The following is a 23,635-nucleotide window of genomic DNA, read 5'->3' on the forward strand; positions in this document are numbered from 1 at the left end:
TTATATAGAGGAGAGAAGAGGGCCAAATAAACTCTATCAGAAGAATTCCTAATCCATCAAGGTTTCCTTATTTATCTTAGAAGAGTGATTATATTAAAATTCTAATTACTGAACTTTCTCTCAAATATTGACTTTATCTAATTATGGAGTCCAAATAAAATAAAATATGTAAAAATATGTAGGCTATTGGGCCACACTAGAAAATAAATCCAACAAAATAAACAAGATAAGAATAGAAATATGGTGAATCCTTCAGTTGATGTCCTCATGCTTCTAATCTTGGAGCATTTCTGTTCAATATCATTTATATTTGCTCCACAGATAAAATTCTCCCTTTTTCTGGGTTGAGTTGAGATCACCTGTACTGTACCCATTTTCTGTACCAACTCTCTGTCCCGTGATTACTTAAAAGGGCAAATTACAAACACCCCCTTGAGGTTTGGTAAAAATACAGATTCCTCCCTGAGGTTTGAGAAATTAAAAATTGCCCCCTGAGGGTCAAATTTTCATAACAAATTAGAAAAAATTAGGGGGGAATCTGTATGAAAATAAAAACCTCAGGGGGCAATTTGTTATGAAAATGTAAACCTCAGGGGGCGGGACATAATTTCTCAAACCTCAGGGGGGAATCTGTACTTTTATCAAACCTCGAGGGGGGTGTTTGTAATTTGCCCTACTTAAAACAAAATTATCACTATTTATTTGCTTCATCTATTTTCCTTTCCACCCCACAAATCACCGCCCACGGATGACTTAAGGGAAGAGGTTAATTTAGTAATTTTTTAATTATTTGGCTAAAATATGAGTTAAAAAAATTAGTATGTTTGGAATGATTTTTTAACTTTTTACGAAAAGATGCGTAGAGAGAAAATAAAAACTTTAACTTTTTGATAAGAGTTATTGACTTTTTGATTTTTTAAATAAATTTCAACTTTTTAACTAAATGGGTTAGTTCCCAAACGAGGCCACTCCGCCGTCACAGCCACGCTTTCCTCTGGCTCTCTGTCTAAACCCAAATAAGACTCCTACCATACCTTTTAGGCCCCGTTTGTTTTGGGTGAAAGAGAGGGTATTGGGATTGCTAATACCAAGGTATTAGTAATAGTCTTGTTTGTTTTGGGAGAAGGCCTTGGGACTATTAGTCCCTTGGTATTACTAATACCCTTGGAGAGGGGATTGGTAAGGAGGAGGTAGAGATGGTATTAGAAAAATAGTGAGGGGATTAGAAATTTTTTTATTTTTTATATATGGGAAATTTTTTTAAAATATAATTTTTAATTTTTTATATTTTTTTATTTGTTTTATTATTTTATATAAAAATAATTTAACAATTCCTCACTACTAATCCCCTCACTATCAATCTCCTCACTACTAATCCTCTCACTATCAATCCCCTCACTAATAATCCCCTCACTATCAATCCCCTCCATTCTATCTCCCAAAACAAACGGAGCCTTAGGATCAATTCCACTCTCCTCGTTTGGTCTTCAAATTTGACTCTACCATACTTTTTAGGTTAAATTACAAATATATCCTCACCATATTTGCTTAAAAATTTATAAATATTCTATTATCAAAATTTTTATTTAATAAAATTAATTAAAAAACAATTAAGGCTTTTATTAACACGAGCTCTTAGAGCATATTTTAACGAAGTATTTAATGAGTATAACTAACTCGATTTATACAGAGAGTAGCAAAAATTTAAAAGCTATCTAAATTAAATAAATATTTTTTACAATAAGATCAAAATATCTTTTTTACTTTCTCTCTATTTTACTTTTTCATCTTTTATTTTTTTAATATCTTTTGACCTGCGTTCAAATTTAATATATTTATATTACACTATTTCAAATGATTCGGTTAAAATTTTTATCACCATAAATAACTCAAGCTTCTAATGTATCTTATCAAAAAATATACATTTGGTTGACTTTTTCAAATATATATATATATATATATTTTAATTTTATATATTAGCTTGGTGACAAATAAAAATAAAATAAACTCAAACACTAATTATTTTCACACAATGAATGAATTTTTTTAATTTCAATAAATAGAGTTGATTTTAATTTTACAATATTCAATATGCGATATAAAATAAGAGTAATGATTCATCCCCCTTTTCCCCCCACTCCCTTTGACCCCCTCTCTCTCTCATTGGTTACCTTTTAAGTCAAATCACAAAAGAGGAAAACACTACCATAGCAAAACCTCTTTATGCAAAAATTGCTCAAACTTTATATATCTAGTTTTAAGGGGGTTGAATCAAATTACAAATAAAGGAGTCCAAGCCTTTCATGGCAACTTACAAGTTAGCCAAAATGAAATGACTACAAGAGTAAAGGTTAATGAAACTATTATCCTACAAGGAATGTGATGCAGAGTTCGGTAATGATTATCATATTCCACAAATTAACCCAAGCAAAAACAGATAAATGGCCTAAAAAAGAGAAGATAAGAAAGAAAGTTTCATGATTCACAGATTTAGAAACATGCAAACATCGGCTTGATTGTGTTCTCTATCGACCATCCAACAGCGTAATAGTGACTTCATTGGTTGAACTTGGTGCATCCCTGCTTGTTGAACAATCAGCATCACCTAAATTCATTTCTGTGAAAAAACCAGGATGTTTAGGTCGAGGCAATGCACCCTCACCACCCAACATTAGAACCACTGATGACATACTCGGCCTATCTTCTGGACATTGTTGCACACATAATAGACTAACATGGATTGATCTTAGTATTTCAGATAGATAACTTGAGTTCCTTAGAGATGCATCAATTAGTTCTATTGACCTGCCTTCTCTGTATAGAATCCATGCCTGAACAATTCAAGAATGATATTATCAGTACATGTTTAAAAATAATCATATGTATAATGTAAAAACACTTTAGTATTATACTAGATTGAAACTCACGTGCCCAAGAAGGTTGTGACGGTGGTTTGCATGAACAAAACCCCTGTTTCTCTTCCCGCTAACAATCTCCAGCACCAAAACACCAAAGCTAAAAACATCCGATTTTACTGAGAAATGCCCATGCATTGCGTACTCCGGAGGCATGTAGCCACTGCAGCAAAACAAACATTGAAGGAACAAAAACAAAAACAAAAAGTAGAAACAAAATTTACTTGCATAGAGTTGTAGATATTCTTACTATGTTCCAACTACTCGGTTTGTATTCGCTTTTGTTTCATTTCCTCCAAAACTTCTAGCCAAACCAAAATCTGAAATTTTTGGGTTCATGTCAATATCTAGCAATATATTGCTGGCTTTGAGATCTCTATGGATAATTCTCAGTCTGGAATCTTGATGAAGATACAAAAGCCCCCGGGAAATTCCAATGATAATGTTAAAGCGCTTAGGCCAATCTAGTAATGTGCTTTGGGTTTGATCTGTTCAACATTTTTGCTTCATTAAACCATGCTCTGCTAATTGGATTCTTGAATAGAACTGGAAATGAGTTTTTACACAAAAAAAAACCAAGGATTTTTCATGCCGCCAAATTTTTGCAGCCACTCGTGTGCAGAATTTGAATATAGAACTTCGGTGTTATCTTCAAATAACACAACAGTTTAAATAGGACCAAAATATTAAAAATTAAAAAGAAAACTTCACTTGTTGCCAAATTACTTCATTTCTCTGCATAGATGAGACACCACTTGACCTTTTTTTGTATACTTTTAATGCACCCATGGGCTGAACTGCTGGCATAATACTTCATTTCTGCTCAGACATGAGCCACCACTTTATCTATATGAACAATTTCTATTGAAACCAGTGGCTAAAACATCACTCCACCTTGGTGTGATGAGACTATAATTAATCCACAGATACTAGGTTCACTGCCTCCCCAGGGCTACACCTGATACAAGGGGTATGTATCACCTTATGTATCCACGGGGTTCATTAGCTCCCCCTCCATATGAATTAGGGATATTCCACAATACCAAAAAGGGCAACAGCACCACTTCAACGGTAAGAAAACTAAAAAAAAGAAGCAATGAAAATGTTGTGCTAAATAAATTATGGTTATGAGAAAGCCTAACCAAATATAAAGTAGTCCAAGCTTTTGTTGGGCATGTATTCATAGATCAACAACTTCTCTTCTCCTTGAATACAGCATCCTAGAAGCTTCACAAGATTCCGATGTTGAAGCTTTGCAATATATAAAACTTCATTCTTGAACTCATCGAGTCCTTGAGTAGAATTTCTCGAAAGTCTCTTCACAGCCATTTCTTGTCCCCCTCTAAGCTCACCCTGAGGAAAAATTACCATTTGTAAATTGTGGTAGGTGAACTATTTAGCCTCAAAGAAGGCATGTTTACTGACTTCTCTTAGCTTTCCCACTTTTTTTTCTTTATTCTTTATTTATTGTCTTTTACTACCTTGTGTCTAAAATGTTTGAAGTAAATTCTACCATGACCATTGATTTTTTTCATGCAGAAGACATAAATATTGATACATATTCAAACTTACCATTTGTTTGTTTTTCTAAAAAAAAAAAAAAAAGAATCATATCATCAATAGAGGCATTTAAATGAGTTAAGGATGTGCAGTGTTAGATCAATAGCCCATTACTGTTAAGAATTGTACAACTTTCATTTTCCCTTGCTTTAGTCAACCAACTAGGCTAAAGCTCTTATTTATACTTTTCGAGATTATTCATCATCGTAGCTTTGTAAATGTTCAGTTTTAACAACTTTTTGTTAAAATAACTTCATGGTTTAAGAACTTTAATTTTGAGTACAAAAATTTAATTAAAGAAAATTGTTGTAACATTCAAGCTACTTGGGCTACATGTATATCGATATATGTGACTTTAGAAGGAAATGCATGACAGTTGATCTACATTGTTACCTTGTAAACAGAGCCAAATCCACCCTCCCCCAGCTTATTGTTTATTGAGAAGTTATCAGTAGCATTCACAATTGTAGCAAAGTCAAAAAATGGTAACTGGAAATCTTCGTTCTGGCTTTCACTATTGGTATAATTCTGCTCGGAGATGTATCCCATTATTACTGCAAAGAAAAAATAAGGATTTACAAGAAAATATGTAAGCCCACACACACACACAGAAAATAAGAAGAAGAAATGTCATCACAATATGAATCATTTGGATTACCTTTTCGCTTTAGCTGCTTGTGCTTTCTATTTTTCCAAACATACAAGAACAGGATCAGGCATAGCAGAAGCATTCCAGTTGTTACTGTCAAGATGACTACGATTTTCTCTCTCCTCTTCCCATTGGAGCTAACGTGGGGGACTATTTCTATCCAATCAAATGATCAAAATGGTTTATTGAAACATTGAATAATTGATATTTCCACGGAGTTTTTATAGTTCTCTATGTCTTATCAATACTTGAAACAAAACATAAACAGACTCTCCTCCATCAGTTTGTTTTGCACTTCACTCTTTCAAGTACCATTTATGAAATTATTAGATATAGTAATATGACCGGTATGAAACTAACATATAAAAATTAAGAGTAAAATAATTAAGAAATTGTAATGGGGAAATAGTTCTCCATTTTCATCTAGCTGCATAATGAGAAATCAAATCAATATAAGAGTATCTCAAGGGAGCAAAGAAATGAGAATGATAATGGAAATAACATTTCAAGGAGCAATCAAAAAGAATATGGAAATGAATTAAGAAAGCACATCTATTGAATTTTGATTTGCTGGTGGGTGGCCCATTTTGCTAACCATACATCAAAGCTTGATCATGTTGCAAGGCCTGATTTTCATTTCTACAAACTTATTGGCAGGCAACAATAGGCAAAAATTTCTACCACAACATAAGAGCTAGTCATCTATAAGTTTTGAGACAATGTAGTACCTAACTCAGAGGATGCCATCCTCACATAGAGATCTTCCCCGCCTTCACTGAACTCTCTGATATCAATCAGGTGGCCAGACCAAAGCAAGCAACCAGTTCCTCCTTCTCGTATGTCTAAATTTGCATATGCCATACAAGAGCAGTTTTCCAAGCACAGTGCCCCACATTCCTCAAGGGTCATGCTCACGTTGAACCATGAATTTTGTGTGTCTGGCAATTTGACCCTGGAATACTTTAGGAATCCATCTCCATGGTGACAAACAAAGGGTGTCCTCCTCATGCATCCATTTGACCAGTCTCCCCTATCCCAATCCTTCTGGTATCTTGGGACAAATTTGTTCAAACACCCACATATTGGGGAATTAGCAATGTTGCAGCTACCATAAGCACCGCACGCTGCATAATTGTCACAGCTATCAGCTGGTGCAGTGTTGTAGAGGTTCCAATCTTGTGTTCGATCAACCCATGTCCAGCGCCTCATAACACCATCCTGACTCAACACTAACCTTGAAATAACTGCGCTGTTGACAAGCTCGTAACCACCAGACACCTCCTGCTCGTCAAAAGTAAAATTGAAATTATAGATACTGTTTTTTTTCAAGTTCAAAGCCCCACTAAACTGGACACCATTCCATGGTCCAGTCCTGTACGTCTCAGCAGTAATATTGTACAGAATTGCTTGTGGATATCCACAAGTATCCATCCTGAAATTATAATCACCTTGAGCTGGGTCATCGTTGTTCTTCCAAGATGACAAGTACCAATCTAGCCCGGTTAACAAGTTCCTTCCCACCTTCATACCTGGTAAAAGCGTGTCACCTGGATAATCAAAGCTCTGCCAAAGAAAATTCTGTGGGTTATCATCATTTGCGTTTCTCACAATAAAATTTCCCGAGTCCAAAAGTTGTGCAACTGGGTTCTGTACTGATCTTGACGTATTCGAAGACCATATCCTGTTGCTAGTTCCATTGAGTAGGACAAGAATTCCTGGGCTAGTGACCTTTAGGACTCCTGATGCATTGGTGATTGGAGTTTCTCTGTTAGCAACCCATACCACGGTCCTGGTTGTTATTGTCTTGTACCATATTCCCAAATATCGATTCTTGGAACTACCGGGGCTGAAAAATCCCAGTTCAAAGCTTCCGCCATGTTAACATATCATATAAAATACTATAGTTGTAGCTGTAAAGAGACCCACTTCTGTAAAGAGCACCACTACCACACTACCTTCAGCTGTAAAGAGAGCTAACCAGCTGTAAAGAGAGCCAACCCATGTGCTAACCCATGTGCATTGTCTCCCTCTCCTCTCTATAAAAAGAGAGAACTCATTCTCTTGTAAGAAATATACAGATATACAATAACAGATAGTAACTTCACATTTCATTCCAGTCTCTCTCTTTTCTCTCTCTCATTACCAATTTAACATGGTATCAGAGCCCAGTAATACATTTCTGGCATTCTTCAATTTTGGTGCTTAGTCCCGTACACAGTGGACTACATCAAACAGCTCGGAATCTCCTTACGGTTCCAACGGCACCAAGATCATCCCCAGAAAAGCTTTCACGCGCTCTCACGCGCCGATTATTTGCTCGGCGCGTCTCTGCTTCCGTTGCCACTCTCACACGCGCTGCCACGCGCCTTCCACCCTGCCCTGTCGTGCGCCGGGCCTGCTACCGTGCACCCGCGTGCGCCGTTCGTCTACCGTGAGCCGCGCGTGCGCCGTTCAGCTATTGTGCACCCGCGTGCACCATTCTGCTACCTTACGCCGCCAGCCTCCTCTGCTACCGTGCGCCGCACGCCTTCCCTGCTAACGTGCGCCGCTGACATCATTTTCCATCCTGCTGACATCATCTCTACCCAGCCCACCTTTCCTAGCTATTTTCGACCTTCCGGACTCACTGGTACACTCTGTTTTACCTAATTTTACTCCTACAGGTCTCCCCCTCTCTATTTAGCCCTACTCCGCTATTATTATGGATCGTTCTGATGCCTCCCATCCCATTTCTGTTATTTTGGATGGTTCCAACTATGTTCTATGGGCCCAAGCCATGTCTTCCTTCCTTAAAGGAAAGAAACTCTGGCGAATTATCACCGGGGACATGACCCCACCGGTCAAAGACACTGCTGAAACCACTGTTTCTCCTGCTACTTCTACATATGAAGATCGCCTTGAGGACTGGGACAGTAAGAATTACCAGATCATTACCTGGTTTCGAAATACTTCTGTTACCTCTATCAGTCTTCAGTTTGGTCGCTTTCAGCTTGACTCTGTCACTACCCCTGCCAAGGACATCTGGGATTTTTTGAAAGACCGATACCAGACTACTGGTCTTGCTCATCAATATCAACTTCAGAGCCAACTTCATCGGATGCGCCAAGAATCTAGTCAGTCCATCAATGACTTCCTTTCTCAAATGTACTCCGTTTGGGACCAGCTTGCTCTTTCCGAACCAACTTGGCCTCACCCAGAAGATGCTGTTTTATTTACTGCTTATCGTAATCAGCAACGGTTGGTACACTTTCTCATGGCTCTCACTTCATCTTTTGAGCCCGTACGTGCCTCTCTTCTTCATCGCCATCCCTTGCCCACTCTGGAACAAGCTATTTCTGAGTTGCTATCCGAAGAGACTCGTCTTGGTACTCTCCAAACTCATCATGTGGACTCTGTTCTTGCCACTCCCCCGTACCGGCCATCCTTCACCCAGCAGACCACTGTCTGCCTCTACTGTCAGAATCGGGGCCTTCCTTCCACACATCTCCTGGTCAATTGCCCGGTCAGAACCTGCCGATATTGCAACAAACTTAGTCCTGGTCATCTGCAACAGGATTGTTTTCGCCATCCATCCCGCTCATCCTCCAACAGCCACTCTTCTCGCGGTGGTTCTTCTCGGGGGAGCTTTCATCGTTCCAGGAATCAATCTCATTCTGGGAATCCGTCTCCTCACACCGCCACTGCTGCTGCTGCCGCTGAGGGTTTTTCTGAGTCTCCGGCTCCGTCTACCCCTCTCTTTTCTCCAACAGATGTCGAGGCCATGTTCAAACACCTTCTCTCCCCTTCTGGTACACCTCCTCCTACTGCTTTGTCTGTAATTCCAGGTAACTCTTCTTGGTATTTTGATTCTGCCTGTTGTAATCATATGACCTCCAGTTCAACTATATTTTCTTCCATCTCTTCTTCTCCTCATATTCCCTCAATTCAAACTGCTGATGGTTCTCTCATGACTGTCCGTCATCTTGGTACTGTCTCCACCTCTTCCTTAACTTTACCTCAAGTTTATCATATCCCTACTCTCACTTTAAACCTTATCTCTATTGGTCAATTATGTGAACTTGGTCTAACTGTCACCTTTTCTGCTACTCATTGTTTGGTGCAGGACCCTCAGACGAGGCAGACTATTGGGATCGGCCGTAAGCACGGACGTCTCTATGAGCTCATTCACCTTCATGTTCCTGCCTCTCCTCAGATCGCTGCTCCTGCCTCTGCTTCCTCATTATCTCCTTTTTATCTTTGGCATTGTCGCTTAGGACATATTTCTAGTACTCGCTTACAGTCTTTGGTTTCTAGTGGACAATTGGGTCATGTAATTCCAGATACTTTCGATTGTATACCCTGTCAACTTGCCAAACAACCTGCTTTATCATTCAATAAAAGTACTTCTATTTCTTGTGCACCTTTTGATCTTATACATTCGGATATTTGGGGCCCTTCCCCTACCACTACTATGGGGGGATCTCGTTATTTTGTTGTTTTCATTGATGATTTTTCACGGTTTACTTGGATTTTTCTCATGAAAACTCGGTCTGACCTCAAAACCATTTATTATCGATTTGCCCAAATGATCCGCACTCAATTTTCTAAAACCATCAAACTTTTTCGCTCCGACAATGCTATGGAATATCGGGATTCCGATTTCCTTTCTTTTCTTCAGAGTCATGGTACACTGCCTCATCGTTCCTGTGCTGGCACGTCCCAGCAAAATGGTCGTGCTGAACGGAAACATAGGCATATTCTTGACACTACTCGCGCTCTCCTTCTCTCTTCTTCATGCCCTGAAAACTTTTGGGGGGAAGCTGCCCTCACTGCTGTCTACACTATCAATTGTGCTCCTTCCCCTGTCATCCATAATCACACTCCCTTTGAACGTCTACATGGCACCCCCCCTCCCTATGCAAATCTTCGGGTTTTTGGCTCTGCCTGCTTTGTTCTCCTTCAACCCCATGAACGCACCAAGCTTGAACCACGTTCCCGTCTTTGTTGCTTTCTTGGGTATGGAATTGAACATAAAGGTTTTCGCTGTTGGGACCCTCTCTCTAAACGTCTTCGTATCTCCCGCCATGTCGTTTTTTGGGAGCACCAAATGTTTTCCTCTCTATCCTCCTTTCACTTACCTGCACTTTCCACTAATGTACTGTTTACTAATCCTTCCATCGATCTCTTCTCTGATGACTTTGATACAGGTCCCTCCGTCATTGAGACGCCTTTGCTCACTCTTGCTCCCGACCAGACTGCTCTCCCTGAAGGTCCACCTCTTCCTGCACCACCTTCTTCTCCACCGATTCTTCCCCCCACCGATCCTCCTCCGGGTCGACCACGCCGGGTAACTCAACCTCCTATTCACCTTCGTGATTATATTGTTGGGTCTGCTGCCTTTTCTACTTATGAACCTACCTCCTATCGTGAGGCTTGTACTAATCCTCTTTGGCAGCAAGCTATGACTGATGAACTTCAGGCTTTGGACAAAACTCATACTTGGGATCTTGTTGACCTTCCTCCTGGCAAAACTGCGATTGGCTGCAAATGGGTTTACAAACTCAAGACTCATTCTGATGGCTCTATTGAACGCTACAAAGCTCGTCTTGTTGCCAAGGGTTTCAACCAGGAATATGGGATTGATTATGAGGAAACCTTCTCCCCTGTTGCTCGGCTTACCTCTGTTCGCAGTTTACTGGCTGTTGCTGCTGCTCGCCACTGGGACCTTTTTCAGATGGATGTCAAAAATGCCTTCCTCAATGGTAATCTTCTTGAGGAGGTCTACATGCAACCTCCACCTGGGTCTACTTTTCCCCCTCATAAGGTTTGCAAACTACAGCGTGCCCTCTATGGCCTCAAGCAAGCACCCCGCGCCTGGTTTGCCAAGTTCAGTTCTACCATTCATGACTTCGGGTTCACCTCTAGCTCCTATGACTCTGCTCTTTTTATACGGACTACTCCTCATGGTACCACTCTTCTCCTTCTGTATGTGGATGATATGATTATCACTGGTAATGATGCCGCTGGTATTCTCCACCTCAAACGGTTTCTCCACCATCAGTTTGAGATGAAGGACCTTGGTACTCTCAACTACTTTTTAGGCCTTGAGGTTTCTCATGATTCTACTGGCTCTTATTTATCTCAGGCCAAATATGCATCCGATCTTCTGGCTCGTGCTGGTCTTACTGATTGCAAAACTACATCTACTCCAGTTGATCCTCAGATTCGCCTCACTCCTCTCGATGGGGCTCTCCTCCCTGATGCTACTCTTTATCGTCAGCTCGTCGGCAGTCTTGTCTATCTCACAGTGACTCGTCCTGACATTGCCTATGCTGTTCACATTGTTAGTCAGTACATGTCGACTCCTCGCACTCCCCACTATACTGCTCTACTCCACATCCTTCGATACATCAAAGGCACCCTGTTCCATGGCCTTCACTACTCTGCTTCCTCATCCCTTGAACTGCGTGCCTTCTCTGATGCTGATTGGGCTGGGGATCCTACGGATCGACGCTCCACCACGGGATTTTGTTTCTTCTTAGGGGATTCTCTTCTTACTTGGCGTAGCAAAAAACAATCCCTCACTGCCCGTTCCAGCACCGAAGCTGAATACCGAGCCCTTGCTGATACTACTCAAGAACTTCTCTGGCTTCGCTGGCTCCTCACTGATATGGGTGTTTCCTCTTCTGGCGCTACCCCTCTTTATTGTGACAATCAGAGTGCCATTCAGATTGCTCACAATGATGTTTTTCATGATCGCACCAAGCATATTGAGATTGATTGCCATTTCATTCGACAGCATGTTACACGTGGTACTGTTCATCTTCTCCCCATTACTTCTGCCGATCAACCTGCTGATATCTTCACCAAGGCTCATCCTCCTGGGCGCTTCCGTGATCTTGTTTCCAAACTCAACTTGGTCGATGCCTACCCTCCTTGAGTTTGCGGGGGGCTGTTAACATATCATATAAAATACTATAGTTGTAGCTGTAAAGAGACCCACTTCTGTAAAGAGCACCACTACCACACTACCTTCAGCTGTAAAGAGAGCTAACCAGCTGTAAAGAGAGCCAACCCATGTGCTAACCCATGTGCATTGTCTCCCTCTCCTCTCTATAAAAAGAGAGAACTCATTCTCTTGTAAGAAATATACAGATATACAATAACAGATAGTAACTTCACATTTCATTCCAGTCTCTCTCTTTTCTCTCTCTCATTACCAATTTAACACGCCAGATGAAATTATGGTCTCGTTGTCTCTAATGAGTTGAATTGTTGTTATGGTGTCTACAGCTTCCGAGATTATGAAACTGGAAAATAAAGAAGATAAGAATAGAAGTATGGTGAAGCCTTCAGTTGATGTCCTCATGCTTCTAATCTTGGTGTATTTCTGTTCAATAATTATTCCACAGATAAGATAAGAATGACAATAAACCAAAATTCTCAGTCTTCAAAGTCTTCAAATTTGACTCTTAGCATAGGTTTAGGGTAACTTACAAATACACCCCATAATTATTTAAAATACAAATTCTTCGGTGTAGTTTAGAAAATTATAAATACCGCTCTTCTCAAAAAAAATTTATTTAATAAAATTAATTAAAAAAATAAAATTCCTAACAATTCTTCTATATAATAATAAAATTATTTGAATTATTAATTGAAATAAATTTATATCATTATTAAAAATTATTAATCAACTTAATAATTTAATAATAAAATGAGTTATTTATAATAAAATTAGAAACTTTATAGATTTTAGAGCCGTTTTTCTCTCAAGAGTTTTGAGTGTGAGGATTTGACAATCACTTAATTATACACTTTCATAGCTATAGTTAAATATCGTTGTATCTCTTTAATTTAAAATTGTGCATTTAAAACTATTAAACTATTATAAAAATAAAAAGTAGTGTTATGTACACCTTCTCAAAAGATACGTATTATATACAGATTATATTATTTGTCAGCATAATTCAATAATATAGTCATAATTAATATAAGGGAAATTTGGCTATAGATCCCATTTACCTTCCTTTCATTGTTAGAAGGACTAAGAAAAAAATTATACTTTCTAAACCCCTTCATAATTATAAAATCTTGCATAAAGGACAAAATTTATTATTTAAATATTTTATCAGACTATTATACCTTCACATATACACAATCCAGATACAAAATTTATCTTCTCTCTCGTCTCTCACTTCTAACCCTAGATTCCTCCATGGCCGGAGTTGTGTCATTCCTAAGCTCCGACGATCTCTCTCTGCATCTTCTCAACTCTCCTCCCTCAACTCTCCTTCAACTGTTCATCTTCTATCTCGTCTCTCTCTTCTAATCCTAGCTTTCTCCATAGCCGGAGCTGTGGAAAACTTGCAAATCGCACTAATACATATATATATATATATATATATATATATATGTGTGTGTGTGTGTGTTTGTGTGTTTTGAGATTTGAATTCGAATATATAGATTTTTGAAAGCTCAAAGTTTTAAAAATCTGAAAAATCTGAAAAATCTAAAGAACCGGGGTATGAAAAATTGAGATTTCTCTAAAATTTTCAGATTATAGGCCTGATTCAAGGATTATAGGCATTATTCAATATTTTTCAAAGTAAACATCGATTGATTCAAGGATTATAGGCCTGATTCAAAGCTCAAAGCTCAAAGTTCCATCGATTTTTCAGAGTAAACATCAAATTTCATTTGATAGAACCAGAGTAAAATTTTACTCTGATTCTATTGCTCTGTTTTTTTCATTTGACAAAATCAGAGTAAAATTTTACTTTTAGCTTCAGAGTTTTACAGTTTACTTATTTTTCAGAGTAAAATTTTACTTTTAGTTTCAGAGTGTAAAATTTTACTCTCATTTATAGTAAAATTTTACTTTTATACAGAGTAAAATTTTACTCTGAAATACATAGTGAAAATGTCTTAATAGGAAAGCTGATAGATATGAGGGTAATATAGTAAAAGAAACAAATTTTAAAATATCAGGGAGTTTTGAAAGTACTTATATAATTCTTGTCCTTTTGAAAGAGATATTAGATAGTGAGGGGGTTATGACCAAATCCCCTTTAATATAAAAAAATTAAGTTCTAATTGAATATCACAAGAAATAAAACCAAACAACTCTTGAATTATAACAAAAACAATGTCATAATCAATATCACAATGGAAAATGTTTGGTAGCTCAAATTTTTGTGGCTCAAATGGCTCAAATCTGTCAAAACGACGTCGTTTTGAACTCAAAATCTGTCAAAACGACGTCGTTTTGACAGATTTGAGCCATTTGAGCCACAAAAATTTGAACTACCTAGCATTATCGTATCACAATATATCATAATAAGTCAGGATAATAGACACAAAGATCATAATTAAAAGTACATATATAAAATTTCCTATAAAAAAATACAAATATAAATGTAAAAATGATGCAATTTTATAGCGGAAAGCAGAGATGATTATGGATCCAAGGGTCGTCACGATTTTGCCCTTTGACAGAAGCCTCTCCCGACCTTCCTCTTGAATGGACGATTATACCCTTTGCACAGTGCTTCTCCGAAAGCGAGGAGGCTTAGATGTTTGCCGAATCAACCGAGTAACCGACCTTTGCGACTGTACCTGAGTTGTCATCCCATTCCATGGCCTCTCCTTCTCCGAAATCCTAAACCCACTATTTATCTCCGCAATCTCAATCTCAATCTCATCCCAACCCATCTCTTTCTATCTCTACTACTTTCTCTGTCTACCAACCTCTTTACATCGTCTTCAATGGCCCCCAATACCCAATCCTATTTCGAAGATTTGTTGCCCACCATGGCCGACAAGTTGGGAGGGGAGGGTTGATCGAAGAGCTCTGCAATGGGTTTAGGTTGCTGATGGACGGTGGTCATCACGTTCGATAGCCTCAAGAAAAACGCAGCCCTGTTAGGGTTGCAGGAATTGAGGGAGGATGATCTGAGGGGAATGTTGAGAGAAGGCGATTTAGACGGTGATGGAGCACTCAATCAGATGGAGTTTTGCGTTCTGATGTTCAAATTGAGCCCCGAGTTGATGGAACACTCTCAGTTTTTGTTACAGGAAGCCCTTCAACAGGAACTGACGGACTTGTATGGTTGTTTAGTTTCGTTTTACTGAAAACAGTAAAATTCTACTTCCTTCTTTTATGTCTTTTTTGGTTTTTAATGAACTTTTTTAATATTTTAAATAAATTTTTTAATTTATAGATATACCTAATATAAATATATTTAAAAAATAAAAAATTTATGAAAAATATCTTTTAAAAATTTACTAAATACAAAAAATACAAAAAAATACGAGAATTTAATATATTTTTTATATTTTTATGTATTTAATAATTTTTTAAAATATTTTTTCACAAATTTTTTACTTTTTAGGTATATCTAAGATGCATCTAAAAAATTAAAAAAATATTTAAAATTTTAAAAATATTTACTAAAAACAAAAAAACACGAAAAATAAAAAATTCAATTTTCAAAAAACTTAATACAGAAAACTCAAACCAAAATTTTCTTCTCTTTTTTATTTTTTATTTATCTTTTATTTTTTTTATTTTTTTATTTTGAGTACAAAAAGACTTGTATTAATTCTAATTATGATTCTTTTTTCATACAAATCTTTGTCTTGCTGATTGTTTCAGATGGATTCTGGGCTTTTATTTATTTATTTATTTATTTTGGTGTACATGTATACATGTTTTGCAAGACAATAAAATTAAAAGAGGAAATAAGTGCAGCAAAAAATAAAAATAGATAATGCACCAATAAATTTTAAATTAAAATCTTTTAAACTATTTAGTCCTGTCTTTTATTTTATGGACTAATAAGTCTCATTTCAATGTTAATGACATATTTATACATTTTTGCAGTGCGTGTTAGCCCAAACGTTAGGGGTGAATGTGAGTTTTGGTGATGTTGAAATTACTTGTGTGTTCAAAAGTGTGATATATAGTTTGTTGGCTCCCTCTACCCAATCAAAATGGCAGAGACAAAGATGGAAAGTTCTCGGTTTGTGATTAATCCAAATTTGACAACATTTAATCGTCATTGTGTGTTGCCCAAATTAGCATTTGATTTCTCCCCCAAATCCTAGAAAAACAAGAGCTCCATTTTGGCAGTATATTTTTGTCGGCGATTAGGAGCGGGCACTAAACCATTTTTACATTTGTGTTGACATTAACAACGTGTAGCTGGCAAGTTTACATCTACCCTTTGTTGTCGTTAGTGAGGTGTGTGGTTACTGATGTTGTTTTCTTTGTTTTTATAAAAGAATCGAATTGTTCAGTGAATTTTAGATTAAATGTTGTGATTGCATCCTAATTTGGTTACATACACTATGTGTAATGCTGTTGTGTGTTAATGGTATAGTGGGTTTCATATTTGAATAGGAGTATAGTCTTGTAGTGCTTATTCTTGTACTGGATTTAGTTTTGCTAGTTTCAGTTGGTGGGTTAGTGTGCCTTTCTGGTTTGTGGTTCATGTGTTGTTTGCAATGTTGTAATGTTAATGCCATTTGTTGTGTTGGGTTTATAATAGTGTTATAATATACCACCAAGTCCTTTGGTTTTTGAGTGTATGGACTAAGTTGGTGGTTTGGAATGTTACTAACATTTGTGGTAGTGTGAATGTGATATGAACTGTGTCCATGTTAATTAAGTTCGGTGTCAGCATCATTTGACTGATTTGTTTTCGTTGTCATGTGGTAATATGGTTGGGATTCCTATTTGTTGAGTTTGATTAAGTTGGTCTTAATATGTAATGTGCATGACTTACGTGTTCCGCAATGTGTGATATTGTTGATGTCCATGTTAGCAAATGTTTCACGTAATGACGCGTCGGGTGTTAAGATGTAATAAATTAATGTTGTGTTTACTAATGTTAATTAATTCCAATGTAATGCTGGTATTTTCTTAACGTGTTGTTGTCATTCGGTGTGTTTCAAAACGGACGACGATGAAAACCCATGAACCCCACCTCTAAGTGGGCGACGTAATGTTGTTTTGTTAATAGTTTGGTGGATTTTGTATTTCAACGGGATTATAATCTTGTAGTGTTTATTCTTGTTCTGGATTTAGTTCTGCAAGTTTCAATTGATGTGTTAGTGTGCCTTTCCGGTTTGGGTTCATGCTCCATTGACAACGTTGGTGTTGTAATACACTGCCAAGCCCCCCTGTTTTTTGAGTGTTTGGACTATGTTGGTAAATATAGAATGTTAATAACATTTGTGATAGAATAAATGTAATGTTGATCGTATCGATGTTTAATTAAGTAAATTGTCAATATCATTTTATTGATTTGTTTTTGTCGCCGTGTTGTGATGTGGTTGGAGTCCCCTGTTTGTTGAGTTTGTTTAGGTTGGTATTGGTGCATAATGTGCATGACTTATGTGTTTTGTAATGTATGGTATTTTTTGACGTCCATGTTAGAAAATGTTTTACGTAATTTGTGGTATTTTTTGGCATCCATTTTTATTTTTATTTTTAATTTGTTTGAGAAGTGTTTTTGCGAGCTCCTATCTTGTGCACGATTGGATTGATCTCCTATTTTGACTAATGTGACAAGAAATGCCAATCAATGGTGTCACACAAGAGTGGTTGGCTCCCTTTAAATCCATCTAAGTCAAATCCGTCTGGTCTTTCATATTTGTTATCTACCCATCAATGGTGTCACATTCCCCAACATCAGGAGAATCCGACACAACACAATCAACTCCTAACCCATCACTCCGCGTTTGAATAAGCAAATCAATATGATCAAGGCCGAACTATTTTGCAAGAGACAACATGTTTTGAACATTGTCATCACAATCAACCTTAAACTTATTGTACATAAGAATGATGAACAAAAAATAAACCAACCTTGGTGCCAAGCTATCAAACTTTCCACATACACCATCAACCAACTATACAAATGTGAATCGTGATGAAGACGAACAACTGCATTGGTCTGACCGTAAGTACACAACAACAAAACTACAAACACCATACCCGCAATAACAAACAACACAATGACACAACACTACCATCATTAACACCACATCGTCCGAACATGACACAACTCATCCCCCTCTACACAAACAATAAAATAACATCATTAAAAAACAACGTGACATTGTCAATGCGAACATCGAACGTTGACACACCCCACCAAACTGAACGCATCAAACAAACACAACGAATCAACATCAGACCATACATAAAACTCACCTAAACCAAGCCGCACAACCTAGCAAAACACAAACCCAGAAACAACACCGGAGAATAATCAACAACCAACAACTCCTACAATAAAAAAAATGAATCCACATCAACATCAGCACATCAAACGGGTAAAATCATCAAACCCACCAATCACTCCACGCAATCCCCTCCGAAAAAATAGAAACGTCCCAACATACCTTATCCACACACACACAGCATTAGGAAAAAATCAAAACAAAATCACATTCAAGGGTAAACAAATAAACTCCCATACCTCCAAATCAAACAAATACAAAATACTAAAAATAAAAAGGACCAATTGTTTTTAAAAAAAACTTATAAGGCTAAATGGAACAACATTTCCCTATATGGGATTTATGAATATTTTTTACAAAAAAAATTTACAAAAAAACAGGAAAAAAAAAATATAGTGGGTATTTGGAAAGTGAGTTTTTATGTAGATTTTTTTAGTTGTAAGATATTATTGGATAAAAAAAATTTAGTGTTTGGAAAGATAGTTGTATTTTTTTTGTTGTTGGATGTGATGTTTGTGGGAGAAAAAGTGAAATGATTATGGGTGAAACAATAATTTGAGAGAGTGATAGAGAATAGACAGAGAGAGAGAGAAATACTGAATTGTTCAGTTGTTGTATATCTGTGTAATTACAAGGAGATGTACACCTCTCTTTTATAGAGAGGAAAAGAGACATAGGGTGCCTTAGCACCGAAAGCATAATGGAAAGAGGGAACAACAATTATGAAAGCATAAACATAATGATAGACTACAATGATGACTAACACTACTAATATACAATAATATACTAACATCCCCCCGCAAACTCAAGGAGGGAAAGCATCAACTAAGTTGAGTTTGGAAACAAGATCATGGAAGCGGCCAGGAGGATGAGCTTTAGTGAAGATATCAGCGGGTTGATCGACTGAAGCAATAGGGAGAAGATGAACAGTACCACAGGTAACATGCTGGCGAATGAAGTGACAATCAATCTCAATATGTTTGGTGCGATCATGAAAAACATCATTGTGAGCAATCTGAATGGCACTCTGATTGTCACAATAGAGAGGGGTAGGACCAGAAGAAGAAACACCCATATCAGTAAGGAGCCAGCGAAGCCAGAGAAGTTCCTGAGTAGTATCAGCAAGAGCTCGGTATTCAGCTTCGGTGCTAGAGCGGGCAGTGAGGGATTGTTTTTTGCTACGCCAAGCAAGAAGAGAATCCCCTAAGAAGAAGCAGAAACCTGTGGTAGAGCGTCGATCCGTAGGATCCCCAGCCCAATCAGCATCGGAAAAGGCACGCAGTTCAAGAGAGGAGGAAGCAGAGAAGTGAAGGCCATGGAACAGAGTGCCTTTGAGGTAGCGAAGGATGCGGAGTAGAGCAGTATAGTGGGGAGTGCGGGGAGCCGACATGTACTGACTGACAATGTGAACAGCATAGGCAATGTCAGGACGAGTGACTGTGAGGTAGACAAGACTGCCGACGAGCTGGCGATAAAGAGTAGCATCAGAGAGAAGAGTCCCATCGAGAGGAGTGAGACGAATCTGAGGATCAACTGGAGTAGAGGTAGTTTTGCAATCAGTAAGACCAGCACGAGCCAGAAGATCGGATGTATATTTGGCCTGGGATAAATAGGAACCAGTAGAGTCATGAGAGACTTCAAGGCCTAAGAAGTAGTTAAGAGTACCAAGGTCCTTCATTTCAAACTGTCGGTGGAGAAACTGTTTGAGGTGGAGAATACCAGCTTCATCATTACCAGTGATAATCATATCATCCACATATAGAAGAAGAAGAATGGTACCATGAGAAGTAGACCGTATAAAAAGAGCTGAGTCATAGGAGCTAGAGGTGAACCCGAAGTCATGAATGGTGGAACTGAACGTAGCAAACCAAGCACGAGGCGCCTGCTTGAGGCCATAGAGAGCACGCTGTAGTTTGCAAACCTGATGAGGTTGAAAAGTGGACCCAGGTGGAGGTTGCATGTAGACCTCCTCAAGAAGATGACCATTGAGGAAAGCATTTTTGACATCCATCTGAAAGAGCCCCCAGTGGCGAGCAGCAGCAACGGCAAGTAAACTGCGAACAGAGGTAAGCCGAGCAACAGGAGAGAATGTCTCCTCATAATCAATACCATATTCCTGGTTGAAACCCTTGGCAACAAGACGAGTTTTGTAGCGTTCAATAGAGCCATCAGAATGTGTTTTGATTTTGTAAACCCATTTGCAGCCAATTGCAGTCTTGCCAGGAGGAAGATCAACAAGATCCCAAGTATGAGCTTTGTCCAAGGCCTGGAGTTCATCAGTCATAGCTTGCTGCCAAAGAGGATTAGTACAAGCCTCACGATAGGAGGTAGGTTCATAAGTAGAGAAGGCAGCAGATCCAACAATATAATCACGAAGATGGAGAGGAGGTTGAGTTACCCGGCGTGGTCGACCCGTAGGAGGATCGGTGGGAGGAAGAACCGGTGGAGAAGGAGGTGTGGCAATAAGAGGTAGACCTTCAGAGGGAGCAGGCTGGACAGCATCAGGAGTGAGCAAGGGCGTCTCGATGAATGAAGACCCTGTATCAAAATCAGCAGAGAAAAGATCGATGGAAGGATTAGTAAACAGTACAGAAGTGGAAAGTGTGGGTAGGTGAAATGAGGAGAGCGAGGAAAACATTTGGTGTTCCCAGAAAACGACATGGCGAGAGATACGAAGACGTTTAGAGAGAGGATCCCAACAGCGAAAGCCTTTATGTTCAATTCCATATCCAAGAAAGCAACAAAGACGAGAACGAGGTTCAAGTTTGGTGTGTTCATGAGATTGAAGAAGAACAAAGCAGGCAGAGCCAAAAACCCGGAGATTGGCGTAAGGAGGAGGAGTGCCATGCAGACGTTCAAAGGGAGTTTGATTAAGGATGACAGGGGTAGGAGCACAGTTGATAGTGTAAACAGCAGTGAGGGCAGCTTCCCCCCAAAAGTTTTCAGGACAGGAAGAAGACAGAAGGAGAGCACGAGTAGTGTCAAGGATATGCCTATGTTTCCGTTCAGTGCGGCCATTTTGCTGGGACGTGCCAGCACAAGAACGATGAGGCAGTGTACCATGATGCTGAAGAAAAGAAAGGAAATCTGAATCCCGATATTCCATAGCATTGTCAGAGCGAAAAATTTTGATGACTTTAGAGAATTGGGTGTGGACCATTTGGGCAAAGCGATAATAAATGTGTTTAAGTTCAGACCGATGTTTCATGAGAAAAAGCCAAGTAAATCGGGAAAAATCATCAATAAAGACAACAAAATAACGAGATCCCCCCATAGTAGGAGTAGGGGAGGGTCCCCAAATATCCGAATGTATAAGATCAAAAGGTGCAAGGGAAACAGAAGTACTTTTATTAAATGATAAAGCAGGTTGTTTAGCAAGTTGACAGGGTATACAATCGAAATGATCGGGAATTACATGACCCAACTGTCCACTAGAAACCAAAGACTTTAAGCGATTAACAGAAATATGCCCTAAGCGACAATGCCAAAGATGAAAGGGAGATAATGAGGAAGTAGAGGTAGGAGCAGCGATCTGAGGAGAGGTAGGAACATGAAGGTGAATGAGTTCATAGAGACGTCCACGCTTACGGCCGATCCCAATAGTCTGCCCCGTCTGAGGGTCCTGTACCAAACAATCAGTAGCAGAAAATGTGACAGTTAGACCAAGTTCACATAATTGACCAATGGAAATAAGATTTAAAGTGAGAGCAGGGATATGATAAACTTGAGGTAGAGATAAAGAAGAGGTGGAAACAGTACCAATATGACGGACAGACATGAGGGAACCATCAGCAATATGAATAGAGGGAAAAGGAGGAGATGAGGAGGAGGAAGAAAAGATAGTAGAACTGGAGGTCATATGATTACAACAGGCAGAGTCAAAATACCAAGAAGAGTTACCTGGGATTACAGACAAAGCAGTAGGAGGAGGTGTACCAGAAGAGGAGAGAAGTTGTTTGAGCATGGCCTCTACATCTGTCGGAGAAAAGCGAGAGGTAGACGGAGCAGGTGACTCAGAGAACTCCGCAGAGGCAGAAGCATCAGTGTGATGAGACTGATTCCCGGAAGCAGCAGCAGCAGTGTGATGGGACTGATTCCCGGAACGATGAAAGTTTCCCCGGGAAGAGCCACCGCGAGAGGAGTGGCTATTGGAGGATGATCGGGAAGGATTGCGAAAACAATCCTGTTGTAGATGACCAGGACCAAGTTTGTTGCAGTAGCGGCAGGATCTGACAGGGCAGTTGACCAGGAGATGGGTTGAAGAAAGGCCCCGATTCTGACAATAGAGGCAAGCAGTGGGCCGCTGGGTAAATGATGGCCGGGACGGAGGCGTGGCAAGAACAGAGTCCACATGATGAGTTTGAAGTGTACCAAGACGAGTCTCCTCTGAGAGCAACTCAGAAATTGCTTGTTCAAGAGTGGGCAATGGATGGCGATGAAGCAGAGAGGCACGTACGGGCTCAAAGGAGGAAGTAAGAGCCATGAGAAAGTGCACCAATCTTTGCTGGTTGCGATAGATAGTAAATAAAACAGCATCTTCGTGGTTATGCCAAGTTGGTTCTGAAAGAGCAAGCTGATCCCAAACAGAGTACATTTGAGAAAGGAAGTCGTTAATGGACTGAGTGGATTCTTGGCGCATGCGATGAAGTTGATTCTGAAGTTGATATTGATGGGCAAGACCAGTAGTCTGGTATCGTTCTTTCAAAAAATTCCATATGTCCTTTGCAGGAGTATTTACAGAGTCAAGCTGAAAGCGACCAAACTGAAGACTGATAGAGGTAATAGATGTATTACGAAACCAGGTAATGATTTGGTAATTTTTACTGTCCCATTCCTCAAGTTGGTCTTCATATGTAGCAGTATGAGCAGTAGTTTCAGTAGTGACACTGTCTTTAACCGGTTTAGTCACATCCCCGGTGACAATTCGCCAGAGCTTCTTGCCTTTGAGGAAGGAAGACATGGCTTGGGCCCACAGAACATAGTTGGAACCATTCAAAATAACGGAAATGGGATGGGAGGCATCAGGACGATCCATAATACGAGTTGAGTAGGATTAAAGCAAGAGGAATAGACCTGTAGGAGCAAAATTAGGTAAAACAGAGTGTACCAGTGAGTCCGGAAGGTCGAAAATAGCCAGAAAAGGTATGCTGGACAGAGATGATGTCAGCAATGATGTCAGCGGCGCACGTTAGCAGGCTGTAAGAAGGAGCACGTTAGCAGGAAGCGGCAGCGCACGATAGCGGACAGGCGCAGGCGCGGTGCACGGTAGCCGTTTTGGCGC

At 39.0% G+C, this 23,635-nt stretch overlaps 1 protein-coding gene and 1 long non-coding RNA gene across 5 annotated transcripts; one reads left to right on the forward strand and one right to left on the reverse strand.

Moving 5' to 3' along the window:
- Positions 1-2,220: 2,220 nt before the first annotated feature.
- LOC114287443 (G-type lectin S-receptor-like serine/threonine-protein kinase SD1-1) lies at positions 2,221-6,987 on the reverse strand. Of its 4 annotated transcripts, none has more exons than XM_082884322.1 (8): positions 6,573-6,987; positions 5,853-6,405; positions 5,134-5,280; positions 4,869-5,029; positions 4,058-4,268; positions 3,166-3,403; positions 2,928-3,078; positions 2,221-2,831 (listed from the first exon to the last, which is right to left on the reverse strand). In XM_082884322.1, exons 1-8 carry the CDS (start codon positions 6,585-6,587, stop codon positions 2,526-2,528), a joined length of 1,782 nt encoding a protein of 593 aa, XP_082740448.1. In that variant the 5' UTR covers positions 6,588-6,987; the 3' UTR covers positions 2,221-2,525. The 4 variants fall into 4 exon arrangements, with proteins under 4 accessions (XP_082740448.1, XP_082740449.1, XP_082740450.1 ...); XM_082884323.1 differs by having other exon boundaries at positions 3,166-3,235; positions 6,573-6,960; XM_082884324.1 differs by lacking the exon at positions 5,853-6,405.
- On the forward strand, positions 6,835-12,502 carry LOC145797363 (uncharacterized). Its single transcript, XR_014338815.1, has 2 exons — positions 6,835-7,001; positions 12,340-12,502. It is a non-coding gene; the product is annotated as an uncharacterized LOC145797363 (long non-coding RNA).
- The last annotated feature ends 11,133 nt before the right edge of the window (positions 12,503-23,635 follow it).

The sequence above is a fragment of the Camellia sinensis genome, chromosome 8, assembly GCF_055761805.1.
Source record: "Camellia sinensis isolate YWXY chromosome 8, ASM5576180v1, whole genome shotgun sequence".
Classification (NCBI taxonomy): Eukaryota; Viridiplantae; Streptophyta; class Magnoliopsida; order Ericales; family Theaceae; genus Camellia; species Camellia sinensis.

What these genes read in the sequence shown, in the direction of transcription:
- LOC114287443 (XM_082884321.1), bottom strand. Translation starts at nt 6,651, where the DNA reads ATGAAGGTGGGAAGGAACTTGTTAACCGGGCTAGATTGGTACTTGTCA. An exon ending in GATTTGGCTCTGTTTACAAG is followed by an intron (nt 4,269 to 4,868) that starts GTAACAATGTAG and finishes ATTTTTCCTCAG; the next exon opens with GGTGAGCTTAGAGGGGGACA. An exon ending in CTTGGACTACTTTATATTTG is followed by an intron (nt 3,404 to 4,057) that starts GTTAGGCTTTCT and finishes AATGTTGAACAG; the next exon opens with ATCAAACCCAAAGCACATTA.